General features: G+C 45.1%; 1 protein-coding gene across 1 annotated transcript in view; it reads right to left on the bottom strand.

Moving 5' to 3' along the window:
- The window catches only part of PDSS1 (decaprenyl diphosphate synthase subunit 1), a 33,378-nt gene that overhangs the window by 15,505 nt on the left and 191 nt on the right, over positions 1 to 17,682 (bottom strand). Inside the window, exons 2-5 of the mRNA XM_037510747.2 lie at positions 13,927 to 13,991; positions 13,324 to 13,444; positions 10,961 to 11,091; positions 1,232 to 1,373 (exon numbers count right to left, since the gene is read on the bottom strand). Of these exons, the coding sequence (XP_037366644.1) occupies positions 1,232 to 1,373; positions 10,961 to 11,091; positions 13,324 to 13,444; positions 13,927 to 13,991 (459 nt within the window). The remainder of the gene's footprint in view (positions 1 to 1,231; positions 1,374 to 10,960; positions 11,092 to 13,323; positions 13,445 to 13,926; positions 13,992 to 17,682) is intronic.

The following is a 17,682-nucleotide window of genomic DNA, read 5'->3' as shown; positions in this document are numbered from 1 at the left end:
ATCTTCTTTAGAGTAATAGTAGTTACCTATGCTGTCTTTGCAACTAATTATGAATTATTCATAATTAAATTTATGCTCAAATCAAATATACTACCTATTTAAAGATATGCATAGGTGTTGTTTTACAGTAATTAGTTCTAAATGCTAGATTTCACCAACAACAATGTTCCAAGTCGTTAATTCATATTCAACAACAATCACATTTCAAGTTCCTATTGTGTCTGTTAATTCTCTAGGATCTAAAATTAGTGATGTTCAATATGTTTACCAATTAATCATATTGTAACATATATCAGATCTTGATAAATACATGTATAAAGTCACTGTATATATTATGATACACAAGCACACACAGATCCATCCATCTCCACCCCTTGCTTCATCAGGGGTCAGGATCTGCACCCTTTCCTTTTCCTCTGGCCTCAAGGATCCTAGAGTCCAAGAGGCCCCAGCATCTAGAACTGAAGCCGCATAACTGTGGATGGCTGGGGTGGCGGTGGGGAGGCGGGGGAGCGTGATTTAAAGGAATGGCAGGAGGGGGAGATGGAGGGACCCTGTCGGCACTGCTGCAATTGGGCAGAACAATTAATCGTGGTGCATCAGCTGTGGACACGCCTCTTTCCAAAAGGTCTGTTCATCTTAATTCTAATTTGCTCAACTTCAACCCCATTCTTCAATCCATGATTTAAATGTCTTCAAACAAAATTATCATTGCTGCATGCCCTTTTCAAGAAATACCAATAAAATGTGGAAATATGCTTTAAAATACACTTATATGAACCAACTTCGATTATAGAGCCTCTGTTTACAAGGAAGAATTTCTAGAATAGAAATACATACACATTTTTTTTTTTTTTAGTTTTTATTTCTTGTCTTGACACTCTTGCATGCAGTCAGTAGTTCAAGAGTTAAACTGGACCTGAATAATCAGAGTCCAAAAATAAAATGCATGATTCCTCATGAAAGTCTTTTTGGATAACTGCAAAATTCTTTTCCTTTAACCAAGAAGAATTCTATATAAAACCATGAATAATCAGAAATACTGAGTTTACTCTTCCATGGCTTTATGATGAAATATCTGAATACAGGCAAGATATGAATACTATTTTGAAAGTTGGAAGACATGTGAAGAAGTATATTTTACTTTTTAATGAGACAAATCTGCAAAAAAAAAAATGCAACCCAAAGAGCATGTGATTTAGTGAGAGGTCATAAAAATGAGAAGTCATACCTTCTTTTCACCCCAGATCTTATTAACTGTATGTTTTCCTCTTCGAGAATTTGCATCGTCAATAACGTCGTCATGAACCAGACTTGCAGTGTGGATCATTTCTGCAATTAAGGCTATGGAGCGCTGGTTGGCTTGCACATCTCTAGTTAACAGAAAGCAATGCTTTTTAACAGACACTCCGCCTATAACCTTCTCAGCAATCATCTTGTGAAAACTGGACATCGAATCTAGGATAAAGAATTTTATTTCTCTAAGAGAAACTGTATGAACACTTTGGCTTCCCTACAGAGCTGCTTTCATCGCTTGGAAAACATTTTAAAAATGTGTAAGTGGCATGTTTAAAACCATGCCAACATTATGTTTTATGGACACCACATTAAGAAGTAAATTTGCAAAGCAAGTGAACAAGACAAAACAAAAACAGCTTCTTAGATCTAGAGATTAGATTCTCTATATGCATCTCTATATGGTCACTGTAGGGAAGGGGTGAGGGAGGATTGGGTAAAGGGAGTCAACCTTACGTTGGTGGATGGAAACTAGACTTCTGGGGGTTATCAGGAGGTAGTGGACACAGATGCTGAGGTGTAATACTATACACCTAAAACTTTTACAATGTTATAAACCAATGAATGTTACCTCAATAAAAACTCATTTTAAAAAAAGTAATAGAATATGTATGATTAACAGCAAAAAGAGAAACATCTCAAGTCTGGCCAGCAGGTTGAAGAGTCATCTTCATTTCTTATGATAGTGGTCTTGGTATTTGTCCTGTTTACAGTTAGGCTACAGTTAAATTTCAGGTATGGATGGAGAAATGAGGTGATAAGAATTCTAAAAAACTGTATTAAAGAACCAATAGTCACTATGTTCAAAACTTTTAATACTCTCTTGAATATGTATTATGGACACCTTAATAACTAAGGTAGAAGTTTTGTATAAACTTTCTTACAGTTTTGTATAAACTTTCTTATAGTTTAAATTTTTATTACTGGGTTTAACACAAAAGACAGAAGCACTTTCAATAAGATTCATGGATATGAGTTTTATAGTTTCTTTGTAATCGTCATCACCATCACCAGCTAAGAGAATTTCCTAAAACTGAATGTCAAGAAAATTAAACTGGGGAAAAAACTGAATTTTTTGAATCTAAAATATCCCAGACTTACACATGCTAATTGAATGGTTTGACTTATTCCAGTAGCTTACTTTTCAAATATCATCAAGTTCTCTCTTAGAGGGGAGAGAAGAGGGATACCGAAATATGACTTTTTCTTTAAAAATCTAGCCTGAGGGCCTCCCCGGTGGCACAGCGGTTGAGCGCTGGGTTGCGAAGCAGCCCGCAGCCTCTGCCGCGCCGGTTCGATCCCCGGCTGCTCCCCGGCCATCGGAGGAGGGTCCCGCATGGCGCGCAGACCTCTCCTGCCGCCCGCTGCTCCCCTCAGCAGTGTACTTCGGTCCTTCTGCCTGCTCTGCTCCCCGCTCTGGCTCTGGTGAATTCTCTCACCCTCCCGCGCTTCTGACTGTACCCAGTGCTTGTATGTATGTATGCATAAATCAATCAATTAATCAATCAATAAATCTTTAAAAAAAAAAAAATCTAGCCTGAATATCTATTAGAAAGTGCTCATTGTAATCTCTCAGATCTGGCAGAAAGCAATGAGAAAAACGAAATATAACTATAGTAAAGATGTTGGAATTTTACTACAAACTGTAAATCAGCATGAAAGTATCTTTCAATCTTGCTTTAAATATAATTTCAAATATGGTACTTTGCTGGCTCCTCTCCCCTAAGGTCTTAGAACTAAACCATGGAACCTTCTAATTGCTTTTAGCTTGGAAATCAATTAGAAAGTGTCGCTCATCGTTTATTAATATTGTTTATTTTTATTAATTGTAATTACAATTATAATGGTTCTAAATACTTCCAGACCACAACATGTTTGAAAAGGGAGAAGGTAAAGTAATGGAGGGCAGGGACACATCATCCTATAAAACCACTTTACAATCAGTCAGTCAGTCAAGTCAGTCAGTCAACCAACCAACCAATCAAACCACTTTGGTAAATGAGAAAATGAAAGTTCAGATGGTTTCTAAGAGTCTCTTCTGGAGCCTCCCCGGTGGCACAGCGGTTGAGCCCTGGGCTGTGAAGCTGCCCGCAGCCTCTGCAGCACCAGTTCGATCCCCGGCCACCGGCGAGGGTCCCACATAGTGCCCAGACTTCTCGTGCTGCTCCCGCTGCTCCCCTCAGCAGTGTATTTCATCACTCTGTCTGTTCTGCTCCCCACTCTGGCTCTGGTGGATTCTCTCACCCTCCTGCGATTCTGACTGTACCCAGTGCTTGTATAAATAAATAAATAAATATTTCAGAAAAAAAACACAAAAGAGTCTGTTCTGAGTCCCTCAGTGAGATACTCGTAGACCAAGGAAGCTTCTTCGGGTGAGTTTATTGAGTCCTATCTTATTTGAGGTGCAGGCATAGGAACACACATTGAGTTCTGTGTCAGCAGAAGGGGTTCCTGCTGGGAAGCCGCAGTAAAATGGCAGCACTCACTGCCACACGAGAGTTCGTTTGTTTAGTAATCTGAAGATATTAAAACAAAGATGCCTTAAGTTATTCTGAAAATGCTGACCAATGGATTACCTTGGTTCAGACAAACGAGGAAAGCAAATACTAAATGTGGTTTCACTTAATAAGAGACTAAGAGAAGGCTCCATTATTCCCATATCTATAAAAACTGTACAAAGAACAGAGTTCTCAAGTGGCACAAAAAGGCTCTATTTCTGCTCCAAAATGTTCTTGTTTGTCTCTTCTGACAATTCTAAAAATAAGCACTTCATTTTGCTTGTTAGAATGCTGACAAGCTTACTGTTTCCCACCCCATGTCCACCCCGCTATCAATACTCTTGAAAACAGACTGAGGCCCCAAATATCCTGAACCAGAGCTTCTATGGGTGAGGCTCAGTAATCTACTAGATTACTGAGATGCTAGATGATCCTGATACAGTTTGGGGAATACTGCTCACCCAATGGGGGGGTATTCATTTGATTCGCGTTAAGCCAGAGGAAGCTTTCCCCAGGAAGGGTTTCAGCTCAAGCTCAACCGTTGCTAACCCACTGCTGCATTGCCTGTAAACCACAGGCAAAGGGAACGAGGATACTGTCCTAAGTTGATCTGAAATGGGGGGGTCAGTTCAGAGGTCTTGTGCTGGTGACCCCCAACATCTCTTCACAACCCAGGAGCAGAAAGGCTCACCTGCTCTAAACAGCACACTGATGGGGTTCTGTTAGCTTCCATGGCTGGTCTAAGAAATGATCACAGCCACGGTGGTTTAAAACAAATGGGATTCTGGGGCCTTCCTGCAGCACGAGTTCGATCCCCGGCCGGCCAAAAGCGGCAACCCACATGGCAAAGCAGACCTCTCCTGCCCCTCCTGCTGCTCCCCTCAGCAGTGTGTTTCAGTCAGTCTGCCTGTTCTGCTTCCCGCTCTGTCTCTGGTGAGTCCTCTCACCCCTCGCACCTCTGGCGTGTACCCCAGCTCTTGTTTGCATAAATAACAAAATATAAATCTAAAAAAAAAAAAGGGATTCTCCCAGTTCTTGAGGTGAGAATCTGAAGTTTCCCTGGATTGAAGTCAGGATGTCAGCATGGCTACGCTCCCTCTGGAGGCTCTCAGGAAACCCTCTCCTCACATCTTCCAGTTTCAGCTGGCTGTTGGCAGGCCTTGACTCGGGCCCACCTCTTCAATCGCCAAACAGCCACCTTCAAGCCCCGCTCCACCTTCACACCACCTTCTCCTGTGTGTGTGCCAGTGTCCCTCGGCCTCTTCACAGGGACACAAATAATTGCACTTAGGGCGGTGGGGCTGTCTTGGGACACACACAGCTGGCGTGCTGCGCCCAGTTGGCATGCTGCCTATTTTAAATTGCAGGAAACTGAGGGGTAGCAGATCCTAGAATGCTACTTTTTACCCAGTTATCTATCTCCTTAAGAGGAGGGGGGAAAAATTCTGTAGTGGTCCTAGAGGCAAGAGAGGGTCTTATCACCCCAGATGAGGGCTTCCAAAGTCTGTTTTTGATGTATAATTAGATAAACCCTGCAAAATTCCTTTTCTTTAAATTGCGAAGTTCTTTCTTCTTTTTTCCCCTCCTAAATTTATTGCCCCCTTTCTAGAGACCACGTAACCTCAATGGACTGGCCAAGTGACAGGTTCCATTGGTCTGTGTCTGGGCCTCCATGGCTAAAGTTTGCCTTCTCTCTTAATCTCTTGTGTCAGCTATTGTCCAGCTGTACCGAGAAGGGCACGGGAAGATTTAGTTTCTTCCCCAACTGGGCCCACAAGACAATGTAGGATAATTTCCTCCTTCTAGACCTGTAACTTAATCACATCTACAAAAATCCTTTTTTTTTTTTTGGCTCTATAAGGTAAAATTCACAGGTTTTAGAGGGCCATTTTTCAGCCTTATATAGTTTCTTATTTTCACTAGCCTCTTCTGTTGATGCTCAGATGTTTCCCTTTCAGTAATCTACTTTTTTGCAATACCTGCCGAAAATCTTGTTTGTCCTTATTATTGATACCACCTTGAAGTGTCTCACAGTGGTCCTGAAGTTGAATGTGCGGCACTGTAGTAGTTTCTGAACACCTCTTATCTCTGCTTCTCATCTCTGGCCTCAGATTTCAGTTCCCTGGCCTTTGTCTCTGGCCACTGTGACTTGTTCCCTTTTCTTGCTCTCCTTACTGGTGCACTGGGGATCCTACTGGCAGGACATCAAAGAGGTCTTCCATTTAAGGAATGGCAGGGGGCAGGTGGGATGCCTGGAGCTCAAAGTTGCTTACCAGATCCTTATCCTGGGCACGGGCCATTCAGGTTTATAAACCCAAACAACCACACTAAGCTCAGAGTGAAGTCTATCTCTCGTGGTATAAATGGCAGTTTTAAGCTTGATCCTGACAGGCAAAAATATATTAGCAGTTTTTTAAATTCACACGAGTTGACAACCGAGAGCAACAAATCTCACATTTTTCGGATTTATGTCCAGATAGAACGGATGTCTTCAAAGCTGCATCGTAAATGATGCAGGGTTCATGACATTATTTTCTTGCCACTGAAAAAACAAGCAGACATTTCAAAATCTTTGGATATGTGGCGAGCAGTCCATCAAGACAACACCTCAGACCTGCCACTCACTGGGAAGCTATGATGCTGCAGAACAAGACAGTCTTCAGGTTTTTCAAAGCGGGCTTGGGAATGAAAGTGCAGAAGCTGATTCCTTCAGTGCTGGAATAAGCCTGATGCTGGAGTGGTGGTTGCTGGGAGGGTGCAGGAGGCACGTCACGGCCCCTTGCTCTCAGCATTCTTATGCTTGAGCTTGAACTCATGAATGAAATGGACAACCATCTGGTCACTGACTTCTCCTACCTACTCAGTAGACATCCCTTATTAAAAACTTTAAGATCCATTTCAGTAATGAATCTGGACACATCAAAAGTGCCATCTCTTGTGTTCAAGACAAAACATCTCCTTTGCAACAATCCTCCTGACTGGATATCAACAGCAATAGTGGGGCAGTGACTTGGAAAACGCAGAACCCAGGAATAGTTCTAGATTTGTTTGGGCCTGACCCTAGAAATCACTGAAATGAGCTGGTGCTGTAATGACTGTTTTATTATATTCTTTCCAGGGTTGGCTTTTATAATTCCCTTTGTCTTTATGAGAAGCATAAAAGTCACCTTCTCTGAATATAAGATTTTTTAAATTGCACCTGGACTCTTTTTTTTTCAAACAATTTAATTTTATTTATGTATGCATATAAGAACTGAGGTATAGGCCAGAGGTGCGGGCGGGGGGGTGAAAGGATTCACCAGAGACAGAGCAGGGAGCAGAACAGGCAGATCTACTGAAATACACTGCTGAGGGGAGCAGCGGGCAAGACAGGAGAGGTCTGCTGTGCCACGTGGGTAGCTCCCTGGCTGGGGATCGAACTCATGTTGCAGTGATTGCTGATAGCTTGATAGTGCTAAGACTTAATCCCATGCAACACCAGAAAGGCCCCGCACTTAGACTCTTAACCTATTATTTAATGTGAAAACTGTACCTTACAATTTGCACCGACTAATCAAATGCCTGGCTTTGTAAACTAGACTAATGGGGATCAATGTTTACTTGACTATCTGCACAATCAGGATAACAGAAGTGTGTCCAACGTGACCTGAGCAGTCCTGTTACCCTGACTGTTATACTAATTCCCCCTTCCAGTGCGAGAAGATCTCCACTAGAGTAGATGGTGCCAGGATCACTGAGTAGGTCCCTTCAACAAGGATGCTGAGCAGGATGCGTGCCATGTTTGAGAGAGATGTGCACACAATGATTACGCTATGCTCAGGGGTTGAGCTATTTTGTAGAAGTCCATTTATTGTAAAGCTAATTCTTGATCTTGAACTTTTGCTAAGTCCTGACCTACAGTTAGCCTGAGTTGTGCTGAACTCTGCCGCAGGCTAGGTGTTCTGGAAAGCAGACTCTTATGTTGAAAGTACAAGATCTACTCAGGAGTGGCCCCTGGGATCAATACCCAGGGAGGGCGAGGTGCAAACAGGACTGGAGAGAGAAGCTTCTGTACTGCAGGCCCCGCCATAGCCTCGACCACCTGTGGAGCTAGAGCAGCCCTTCACTGATCAGCCCCGGGTGAGGGTTGCCTGGGGAAGGGGCGCCGCCTCTGAAGATTTTCTGCAGCCGAAGCAGCCCATGCAGGGGCTGAGAATGGAAGGCTCCTTATCAACAGCAGCAGGCACAGCAGCTTGGCAGGGGCCTGGAAGCACACCTGAGGCCCCGCGACTGCTTTTAGGACCCTCCAGTCAGTCACCCACCGTGTGCATCCCCACTCTGCCCACCCAGGGAGCGTGGTGGCTTCAGGACATGGAGAGAAAAGAAAGGCTAGGTCTTAAGGTATTCCGGACCATATTACCCATTGAGGATATATTCTAAGCCATCGATACCCCTTCCCAGAAAAATGAAAACAGACAAAAAATTGTGCAGACAATTCTAAGGAACTCATAGGCTCCTATGTCTCCCACGGACACCAAGCTAAGAGGTCCCAGTAACTACCACAGAACATTTAACGGAAAAACCTGAAAATCTTAATAAAGGAAAGAGAAAAAAGGCAGCAAGAGGTGGTTTTCCACCCTCTTTATTAAGGTATCTGTTCTATTCTGTTTTATAAACCCCCGTCGAGGTTTACTGTTAACTAATTTAATACACATCTCACAAGCAAGAAACCGATGTCTTAGAAGCCTCACAGGAGTCACTAAACCTTGACCGCCAAGGGATAAAATGGGCCTCTCAAATCCAGCCTCATCAGCAAATAAGCAAGTGAAGTACTGGAGGCGCCGCTGGTGGTACTGGTTAGAGGTGAAGGTTGCACCTGAAATATTAGTTATCTTTCTCCTAAATCTAAATCTTTTTCAGCAACCAAAACCCGCTCTCCAAAGCTCTTCCTTGTTCCCCACCTTCTTCCTTCCCTACCTAGCTCTGGTTTTCACTAACCAAAAGAAATCTGAAGAGGATTTTTGCTTTTATGACAAAAGGCAAAAATCAGAAATAACATCCTGCGTCTGTCCTGCAGTGATCACACGGGCAGCCACAGGCAGCCCTGCAGCCCCTACCCCGGGAGCTGCTTTCTAGAGGTTGTTGATAGCACTGCTCCTGCTTTTCTGTATGTTGGTGTTATTTTAGGTTTTATGTGTATTTGGTAGGTTATTTTGAGGGTCCCGGCATTCTCAAAAATATTTCCATATTAAGTAATGGTAATTGTTTCCTTGCCATATGCCATGTCAGCTACGAAGGATTTTACAGAAACCCTCTGCTTTCAGAGCCAGGGAACCTGTATTCTCAAGAAGATGGCACTCAGGGAGTAACACTGCCCTCCTGCACGCCACGATCTCGACTCTCCCCCAGGGTCTGACCCTGCCTCTAATAGGCAATGCTGCCAGCCCTTCCAGAGAGTAAAACAGACATAAAATGTCCCTGGAGAAGGGAGCAGTGATCTTACTTTTTAAACCAGCGATGCCTTTTCTTATGTTGTCCCATGTTTTCTGCCACTAGCAGTTTCTGGTTTCAACAGGGCAAAGGGAAAAAACTTTCTACCATGGGGGTAACAGCTGACAGGGCTGGAAGCAATGCAAAATTTTTTCCTTCCCACCATATTTCTGAGTGGGGGATCCAGGATGAAGAGGATTATGTCTTCATCCCAGATATTAAAAATATAAACACACACGCTCTTTAGATCAGTGGTTCTCAAAGAGGGCTGATCTTGCTCCCCGGGGGGCATTTGGGAATGTCTGCAGACATTTTTGGTGTCACCAGCTGGGGTATGTGTGGGGCAGGGCACGACCGGCACGGAGCGGGCAGAGGCCAGAGATGCTGCTCAACATTGCACAACACCTGGGTGGTGCCATGACAGATAATGATCGGTCCCCAAATATGAGTAGTGCCCAGGCCGAGAAACCCTGCTGGGGCCACGGAAGATGTAGTTCAAGTGTGGGTCGGAGAGGATGATGACGATGACTACACGGAGCAGGGTAAGTCCTTTCTCCTTTTCGGATTTCCATTAATCTTAAAGCGTTGCAGTTACTTTAATATTTCAAAACATAAAAGTGGAGGATAGTCAAAATGTCTTCTTTTTTTTTTTTTTTTTACAATTTTTTTTTTTTAAAGAGGCACCTATTTTATTTATTTATTTATTTATACAAGCACTGGGTACAGTCAGAAGCGCGGGAGGGTGAGAGAATTCACCAGAGCCAGAGCGGGGAGCAGAGCAGGCAGAAGGACCGAAGTACACTGCTGAGGGGAGCAGCGGGCGCCAGGAGAGGTCTGCGCGCCATGTGGGACCCTCCTCCGGTGGGCGGGGAGCAGCCGGGGATCGAACCGGCGCCGCAGAGGCCGCGGGGAGCTTTGCAACCCAGCGCTCAACCGCTGCGCCACCGGGGAGGCCCCAAAATGTCTTCTTTTAAGACGACTTCCCTTTGGCACGCCTGCGAAGGTCACGGCAGGCCCTGGGGTGTGGTGCCTGAATCGTGGCCGGAACACATGACTTTATCACGAGTGACCTTTGGACTAACTGCTGGCTGCAAAGAAGGGTTCCGTGCATGCACCCCCCACCCCCGCCCCAATATTCTTATTCCCAAACAAGAACACTAGTGTGGCTTTTCACATTCTTTCTAAAAAGCCTATCTGGAACTGATGTTGTTCTTCCATGAACATTAACAAGCTTGAAGGGCAAGACACACAGCAGATTCCAGAGCCACTTTAGTGACGCCAAGTCTGAAACTACTCACCGCGAAGTGGCTTCTTAGACAAGCTACTTCTAAGATAGAAAACGAAATGGAAACCTTGGGACGGAAGATTTTCCAAATGTGAAAAATGACAGGGGCCTCCCCTGGTGGCGCAGCGGTTAAGCACTGGGCTGCGAAGCTGCCTGCAGCCTCAGCAGCGCCGGTTCGATCCCCGGCCACCGGCGAGGGTCCCACATGGAGCGCAGACCTCCTGTCGCATTCGCTGCCCCCCTCAGCAGTGTGTTTCGTCAGTCTGCCTGCTCTGTTCCCTGCTCTGGCTCTGGTGAATTCTCTCACCCTCCCGCGCTTCTGACTGTAGCCAGTGCTTGTGTATATAAATAAATCTTTAAAAAAAAAAAAAAAAAGTGAAAAATGACAGAGGAGCAAAAGCAAATAACTCACCGGGAGTTATTATGATGACTATTGCATGCTCGGGCCATTAGCACCACAATAATTGGTCGGAAGGCTTTTCCTTTTCCATCAAAGTAGTATTCAGACATTTCCTTAAGTTCTGTTGTAGATATGAATAGTTCCTGAAATAAAGTTTCTCTGTGTCAATATGGCAATATCATTGCACAAAAAGTCAACAGTGCTTCTTTTACAAAACTTTATTTGATTTCAGTCAATTGAGAAACTCAACACTTGGCTGCAAAATGTCCCAACATTGTACAGCAACAAACCTGGCTGCCCTGTGCTGGGCCACAGGTGATGACTGGCTTGGCCTCTGCCACCTAAGCGCTGGGGTAGGCACTGCCTCCTACTCCCCGTGCCTCCGAGACAGCGGTAGGGGAGGAAAGCACAAGGTGAATCCAGGGATTCTGAGTCAGTGGCAGCTGGATAAACAGGGGCTTAGAAGATGGAGAGAGTATGGGGGCAGTGGCTGCTGAGCCAAAGAAGCAGGAGGTCAAGGGGCATTGAGGTAAGACAGCCAAGCTGTGTTTTGGGGCCAAAAGAGAGGTAAGATGCTTCCAGAGAGAAGCAAGGTTCAATAAGTCAGGCTCAACCATTATTTAACAGACATGTCAAAAGTTTAAAAGGAAGCGCGAGATGTCATCTATTAAATACATTCAAAGTTTAGAGAAGGAAAAGAAGGGTGTGGATGAGCAAAAGCAAACATTTCATGGAGGAGAAAAGTTTTGACATGGGATTAAAAGAGAAGCAGGATTTTGATGTGTGAAGAGGGGGAAGTTTCCAGATAGTTGGATCTGCCTCTGCAGGATTTGTTAGAATGAATCAGAGCTGATCCCTGAAGTAGTGGGAGCTCAGCCAGGCTCCGGTGAACACAGCATAGGGGGTCAGTTGTAACTCACTCAGTTATCAACTGAGTGTCAAACATGGCTATACACACGGAGGTTACAAAGATAAATAAGACTGCTCCCTGCCTGCAGGAGCTCACTCCAGAGGGGAGAGGGAACACAGTGCAAACAACACGATGTCCTGCCATGGCTACCTTCGAACACCAAGGGGGTGCCTCTGGGAGGAGGGGAAGGGTGAGAGAGCAACAGAAACGGGGTGGCCTGACCGAGGGTTGTGGGGACTGAAAGCAAGAGACAAATCAGGATGATATGGAGGGAATGGAAGAGCCTTCGGAAGTCCCAGAGCGGTACCTTCAATGAATAGGAAAGACAAGAGAAAAAACAATTTAGTAGGGGAGGCAGACTTTCAGGTAAGTTTGAGATAGTCAGGGACAGTCAGTGGAGTGGCCCAGCCAGCAGTTAGATATATGGTTTTAGGAGAGACAATTCAACGTGGAATAGAAATATTATCTGGGAGTCCTAAGTACGGAAATAGGGAAACTGGGGGGTGGGGGGGGGGGGGGGGCAGGGAGGGAGGGAGAGAGAGAGAGAGAGAGAGAGAGAGAGAATGCACGCTGATAGAATCCTAAGATATGGCAAAGTTAAAGGAAGTGGGACAGAAGTAACTAAGAGGACCCCAGGACAGTCTAAAATTTGGAGAGTGGAGTACAGAAGCCAGGGTTTCCTGGGGGCGGGGAGAGTGGTCCATAGTGTCAAATGTTCAGAAACATCACAGGAGGTAAAAACCTAGTGTCCACTGGTGAGCAGCAGGAAGCCACTGATGACCTGGGCAACTGCAGTTTCGGAGACGAGGCTGGAAAGGATGCCACGGTGCGGCGCTGGCACAGGCGTGAAGGGGCCAAGACAGAGGAAGAGACAACGGGAGTGGAAGGGCAGGCGCGGGACACAGGGCCAAGGAATGCACCTTTACAAGATGAACACGGAGAAAGTGGAGTACGCAGAAGGGATCCAAGAGAGACAACGAGGAGGAGACGTCTGCAGATAGAGGAGAGGAAGAGGCAACTGCTGGAGTAGTTCCCCAGGCCCGGAGCAGGAGGCAAAGGGGGCGCGAGTTCACTGGAGGAAGGGACACATTCACTCCCCGGAGGGAAGGAGGCGAGATGAAGCCGCACACGGTGACAGAGCAGGCAGTGAGGGAGTCCCCCTTTCAGGCCCTCCACTTTGTGGAGTTGCTGTGAAAATAGAAGAGCTGGGTAGGGGCTCAGGAGGTAAGTGGAAAACCTTGGAAGGGGAAGGGAGCTGATGAGAGGTGAGTTTTTCCTATTGCCAACCTGCAATGACTTCTTTCTGGAGGGCAACATGTACGGCAGGGCCCTGCAGCTGTTGCTCAAGAAACATTTTGACACTTGACAAGTGCGAATGCAGCTTGCAAGGGCGCCATGCAGGTCCGTGGCAGGTTTTTCATAGTTCTAAGAAACCATCTTCCCTGCATCACCAGAAGTACCTTACCTTTCTAATGTCCTCATACAGACCTTTCAAGTCTCGCCAACCAAGTTTAAAAGGATCAGTGTATTTCTCACCACTTCGTGTTTTACTACAACAGCACACTGATGATGTTGTGTGATGGAATCTGGGACAAGCAAGAATGCACACGGTGTAAGTTGGAAGGTTGTTTTACTAGGTGAGATAACTTCACTTTTAAGTAGGAATAACAGACAACACACATACACATTTATGCTCAGGTCATGGAGAAATTTAAGTCCAGATAATTGCTGGAAATTAAGCATGAATCCAAAAAGGTTATTATTATTTAGAAAAACGCACAGAATTCTGTTTTTTGCAAAATGACACATCAATTGTTCCTTTTTATAACCAGGACTCTGAGAACTCAGAAAATCAAAGAAAGACTAATCTATATACATTGTATTCTGAGTCGAGTTTAAATTTTATTATGTCCCCATCTTTTGTTAAAGCAGAGATCAGACAGAACAGAGATTGTGGCCCTTAGTTAACAACATATTATATTGGCTGGACTAGTCCCACAACAATTTAGAATTTTTCTGACAACATGATCAATAGGGCTAGAAGCTATAATATGGATTACAAACTTACCGTGATATACTATATACATTTGGAAAGGCAGATGTTAAACTTCTCACAAGATTAAAATAGGATATCTATAAAATGAAAGTAAAAAGAAACATGTAAGTGTATATTCATAAAACACTTATAACACTGGATAAATAAAAACTACAATTCACAATAAATACAAATCTAACTTATTTTAATAAAATATAATAAATATATTTAATAATTTAATAAATATAATTTAATGAAATATTTTAATAAAAATAGATTAGATCATTTATAATCCACTTTATATAATCTATATCTTTATTTCAATGATTTACAGGTAGATTCCAAACTTCAGAAAAATGATACTTAAAAGGTTTAGCCACAGGGCAGCATAATTGTTAAAAGAACAATCTTTAGAAGAGAGATCTCGGCTCAAATTCCAGCATTTTCTGTTTGTGTTATATTGTGACATCTTTCTGATAACACCTACTCATGGAGAGATACCAAGATTAATTGGAAAACTGTGTGTAAGGTGCTGTATTCCGTTAATACCGCTTCTATTCAACCAAGCTATTTTTTTGTTTTAAGAGTAAGGACCTTGGGCCAGTGGTTCCAAAGTGAGGTTAGAGGCACTCAGAAGAGTGGTGCAGTCTTGGGAGGGTGCTAGAAGGCTGCACTTGTCACTACTGGTTGGAGCAACGAGCACTTTCCAGTTCTGAATTTGTTCCCTGCCTGTCATATTCCCCCTGAAAGCCAACCCTGCATTCCATTACTATTTTAAAAAAGAGAAACTGTTGAGAAAAAAAAAAAAAAATCAAAGACTTACAAGTGATTTGGCCCTAGTGTTGTCCCAGTACAAGATTTTTTAACACTAGTAAAAAAGAAATCAGAAGAATGTGCTAGTGGGAACTGGGAGAGGTCACCCCAAGATATGCCAAAATGACACATCATTTTGAAGTTGCTTGAGGAACAGCTGAAGCAGGAAATTCTACCTCCAGCCCCTCCTAAAACCAGGAAATAAATCTCAGGTGTGAAGGGTGCCCTTTGACTGGGAGGGAGAAGGCGTCTATCCCATTGCCAGAGGGGGCTCTCACAGTCTCTTATGTGTGAATTAACTGCTGAATTCCTCACTAAATTAGCATTCAACTTAAAAAATTCCTTGTGCTGTAAATTCCTCACATAGTTACTGCTTTTTGGTCTTAAAAGGCATATACACTGGGTATGTTGGCCACGTCCCCCAGATCCCACAATCACATGGCACCTGCATGCATATGAAATTAAAGTGGTCTTTTTCTCCTGTTAATCTGTCTTGTGTCAATACAATTCTTTTCCAGCAATAAGGGCCTATAAGGGGAGAGGAAGGTTTTTCTTCTGCAGCGGTACAAGCATTAGGTGGCACAGCAGTGTCACAGTCAGATCTGGAGTTACAATTGCTTTGCCCCCCAAGGATTGGGCTTAAGAGACTCAAAGTACCAAAACATGCCTGAGGCAGACTCCGGAAGGCTAATGCACTACTTTATAATAAAAACATGACAGAGGAACAGAAGTATAGGCATTGGCATCCTCAGAGCAGGTCCTCCTGGTGATCAAGGTCAGGGCTGGAAGCCATGGAGCATATATTCTCTCTAGGAAAGTACCCTTTCCATGGCCGAGAAAGTTGCTTGTGGCCATGGATCAAAAAAAAAGGGGCATCGGGCCTCCCCGGTGGCGCAGCGGTTGAGCGCTGGGTTGCGAAGCTGCCCGCGGCCTCTGCGGCGCCGGTTCGAACCCCGGCTGCTCCCCGGCCACCAGAGGAGGGTCCCACATGGCGCGCAGACCTCTCCTGCCGCCCGCTGCTCCCCTCAGCAGTGTACTTCGGTCCTTCTGCCTGCTCTGCTCCCCGCTCTGGCTCTGGTGAATTCTCTCACCCTCCCGCGCTTCTGACTGTACCCAGTACCCAGTGCGTGTATAAACAAAAACAAACAAATAAATAAAAACATGCCTCTATAAAAAGAAAAAAAAAAAAAAGGGGCATCAAAGCTGATGGATGCATGCATCTCTTCAAATATTACCCTCATCTGCCGTACTGGAAATATTTGAAATCTAGCCAGGACAGTAACGAAACGGATCCCAGCCAAGCCTGGGATCCTATCCTATAGGTGCTGGCGCCTATCGTCTCTCCTTACAGCCTAGTCTGCCCAGTAGCCCAGCTGCCCCTCTTTCTCCAGATGTCCTCAAAGGGTGTACTTACAGGTGGTTCAACCTAATGATTTTTCAATTTTATAATGGGTAAAAGTGATATGTATTCAATAGATACATACTTCAAATTTTGAATTAGGGTATTGTTTTTCGCTTTCAGTAGTTTTCAAATGTCTCAATTCTATGAGACATTCAACTTTATTACAAAGTAGACCTTTACATTAGGTAATTCTGCCCAGCTGCCGGCTATTGTAAGTGTCCTGAGCATATTTCAGGCAGACGAGGCTACTTTAATATTTATGATGGCTTTATGGTGGACCCCCATCCTAAGTCAAGAGCGATATGTATATTGTTAAGTCCAGATATACACCTGCTTTGATAGCCAGACATTTATAAATGTTGCATGTTTCATATTAGTAAAAGGTGTTGCCGGATATACATGGACATATAATGTGTGGCAAATGGACTAAAAGAGAAAAATGCTAAAAACAAATAGACTTAAAAAAAATGAGCCTTGCAGAAGAAGTGAACAGTCACACACAGTGACTGTGTCCAGAGAATCTCTAAAAAGGACAGTGAGTCTGGGCCTCTCTGGGGCACAAGGGGTTAAGACACAACCTATGAAGCTATCAGCAGCCACTGTGGCATGAGTTCGATCCCCAGCCAGGGAGCAACCCACAGGGCGCAGCAGACCTCTCCCATCTCACCCGCTGCTCCCCTCAGCAGTGTACTTCAGTAAATCTGCCTGTTCTGCTCCCCACTCTGGCTCTGGTGACTCCTCTCACTCTCCAGTACTCCTGGTCCACACCCCAGTTCTTGTATGCATAAATAAATCTTTTAAAAAAGGACAATGTGTCCATAGATTTTGCTCAGTTATGCCAAACGGCAAGGGCCAGCCCCAAACACAGCACAGTGAGAATTCCTCACTACCAAGCACTGGAAGACTCACAGAAATACAAAAACATGTCCATTTACAGGGGCTAAACTGACCAGAAAGGGCGAAAATGGGGGCCGGGCCCAAAGGCAGCAGGGTTGAGCGTCAAGAGTCAAGGTGAGTGCTGAGAATCTGACTTTACTTCCATAAACCAAAGGTCAAGGTAAAGAGCGCGCTGTCTTCACTCACGACATCCAGTGTCCTTCTACTGCACCGAGGTCCGCTGTCCCCAAAGCACCGAGCCCAGGGCTGTAACCCAGGCCCTCGGCATCACTCCTGCGCTCTCCGCAAGTCCTTTCCCGACCAAAGGCCATCCGGATCTTTCATAATAAGCCTGAGCGCCCCCCCCCTCCTTTCACTCTGAAATTCTAGTTACAACGAGTCCTTCCAAAGCCCTGGCTGCAAGGCGAAAGACTGTAACCTCCAGGCCCCGGGGGACAACCTGACCACTCCTCCTGGGAGTCCCAGAACCCGGTCCCTCCCTTTCCAAGCCCCCAAGGCTCCTCGGTCCCCCGGCCCCTGCTCCGCAGTCCCCTGCGGGGCGCGCCCCTGTCAGGCAGGCGCCGGGCGCCCACCCCCCGCGCCCCCACGGGGCCGGGTGCTCGAGCCCCGGGTCCCGTCCAGGGCAGCCCGGCGGCCGCCCCCAGCCGGCGCGGGCGCCTGGCTCCATTCATTCGGCC

Source organism: Talpa occidentalis, unplaced genomic scaffold (genome assembly GCF_014898055.3).
Source record: "Talpa occidentalis isolate TD23 unplaced genomic scaffold, MPIMG_talOcc4v2.1 talOcc4.14, whole genome shotgun sequence".
Classification (NCBI taxonomy): domain Eukaryota; kingdom Metazoa; phylum Chordata; class Mammalia; order Eulipotyphla; family Talpidae; genus Talpa; species Talpa occidentalis.
The sequence above is the reverse complement of the archived record's forward strand: the minus strand, read 5'-3'. Positions and strand labels throughout refer to the sequence as shown.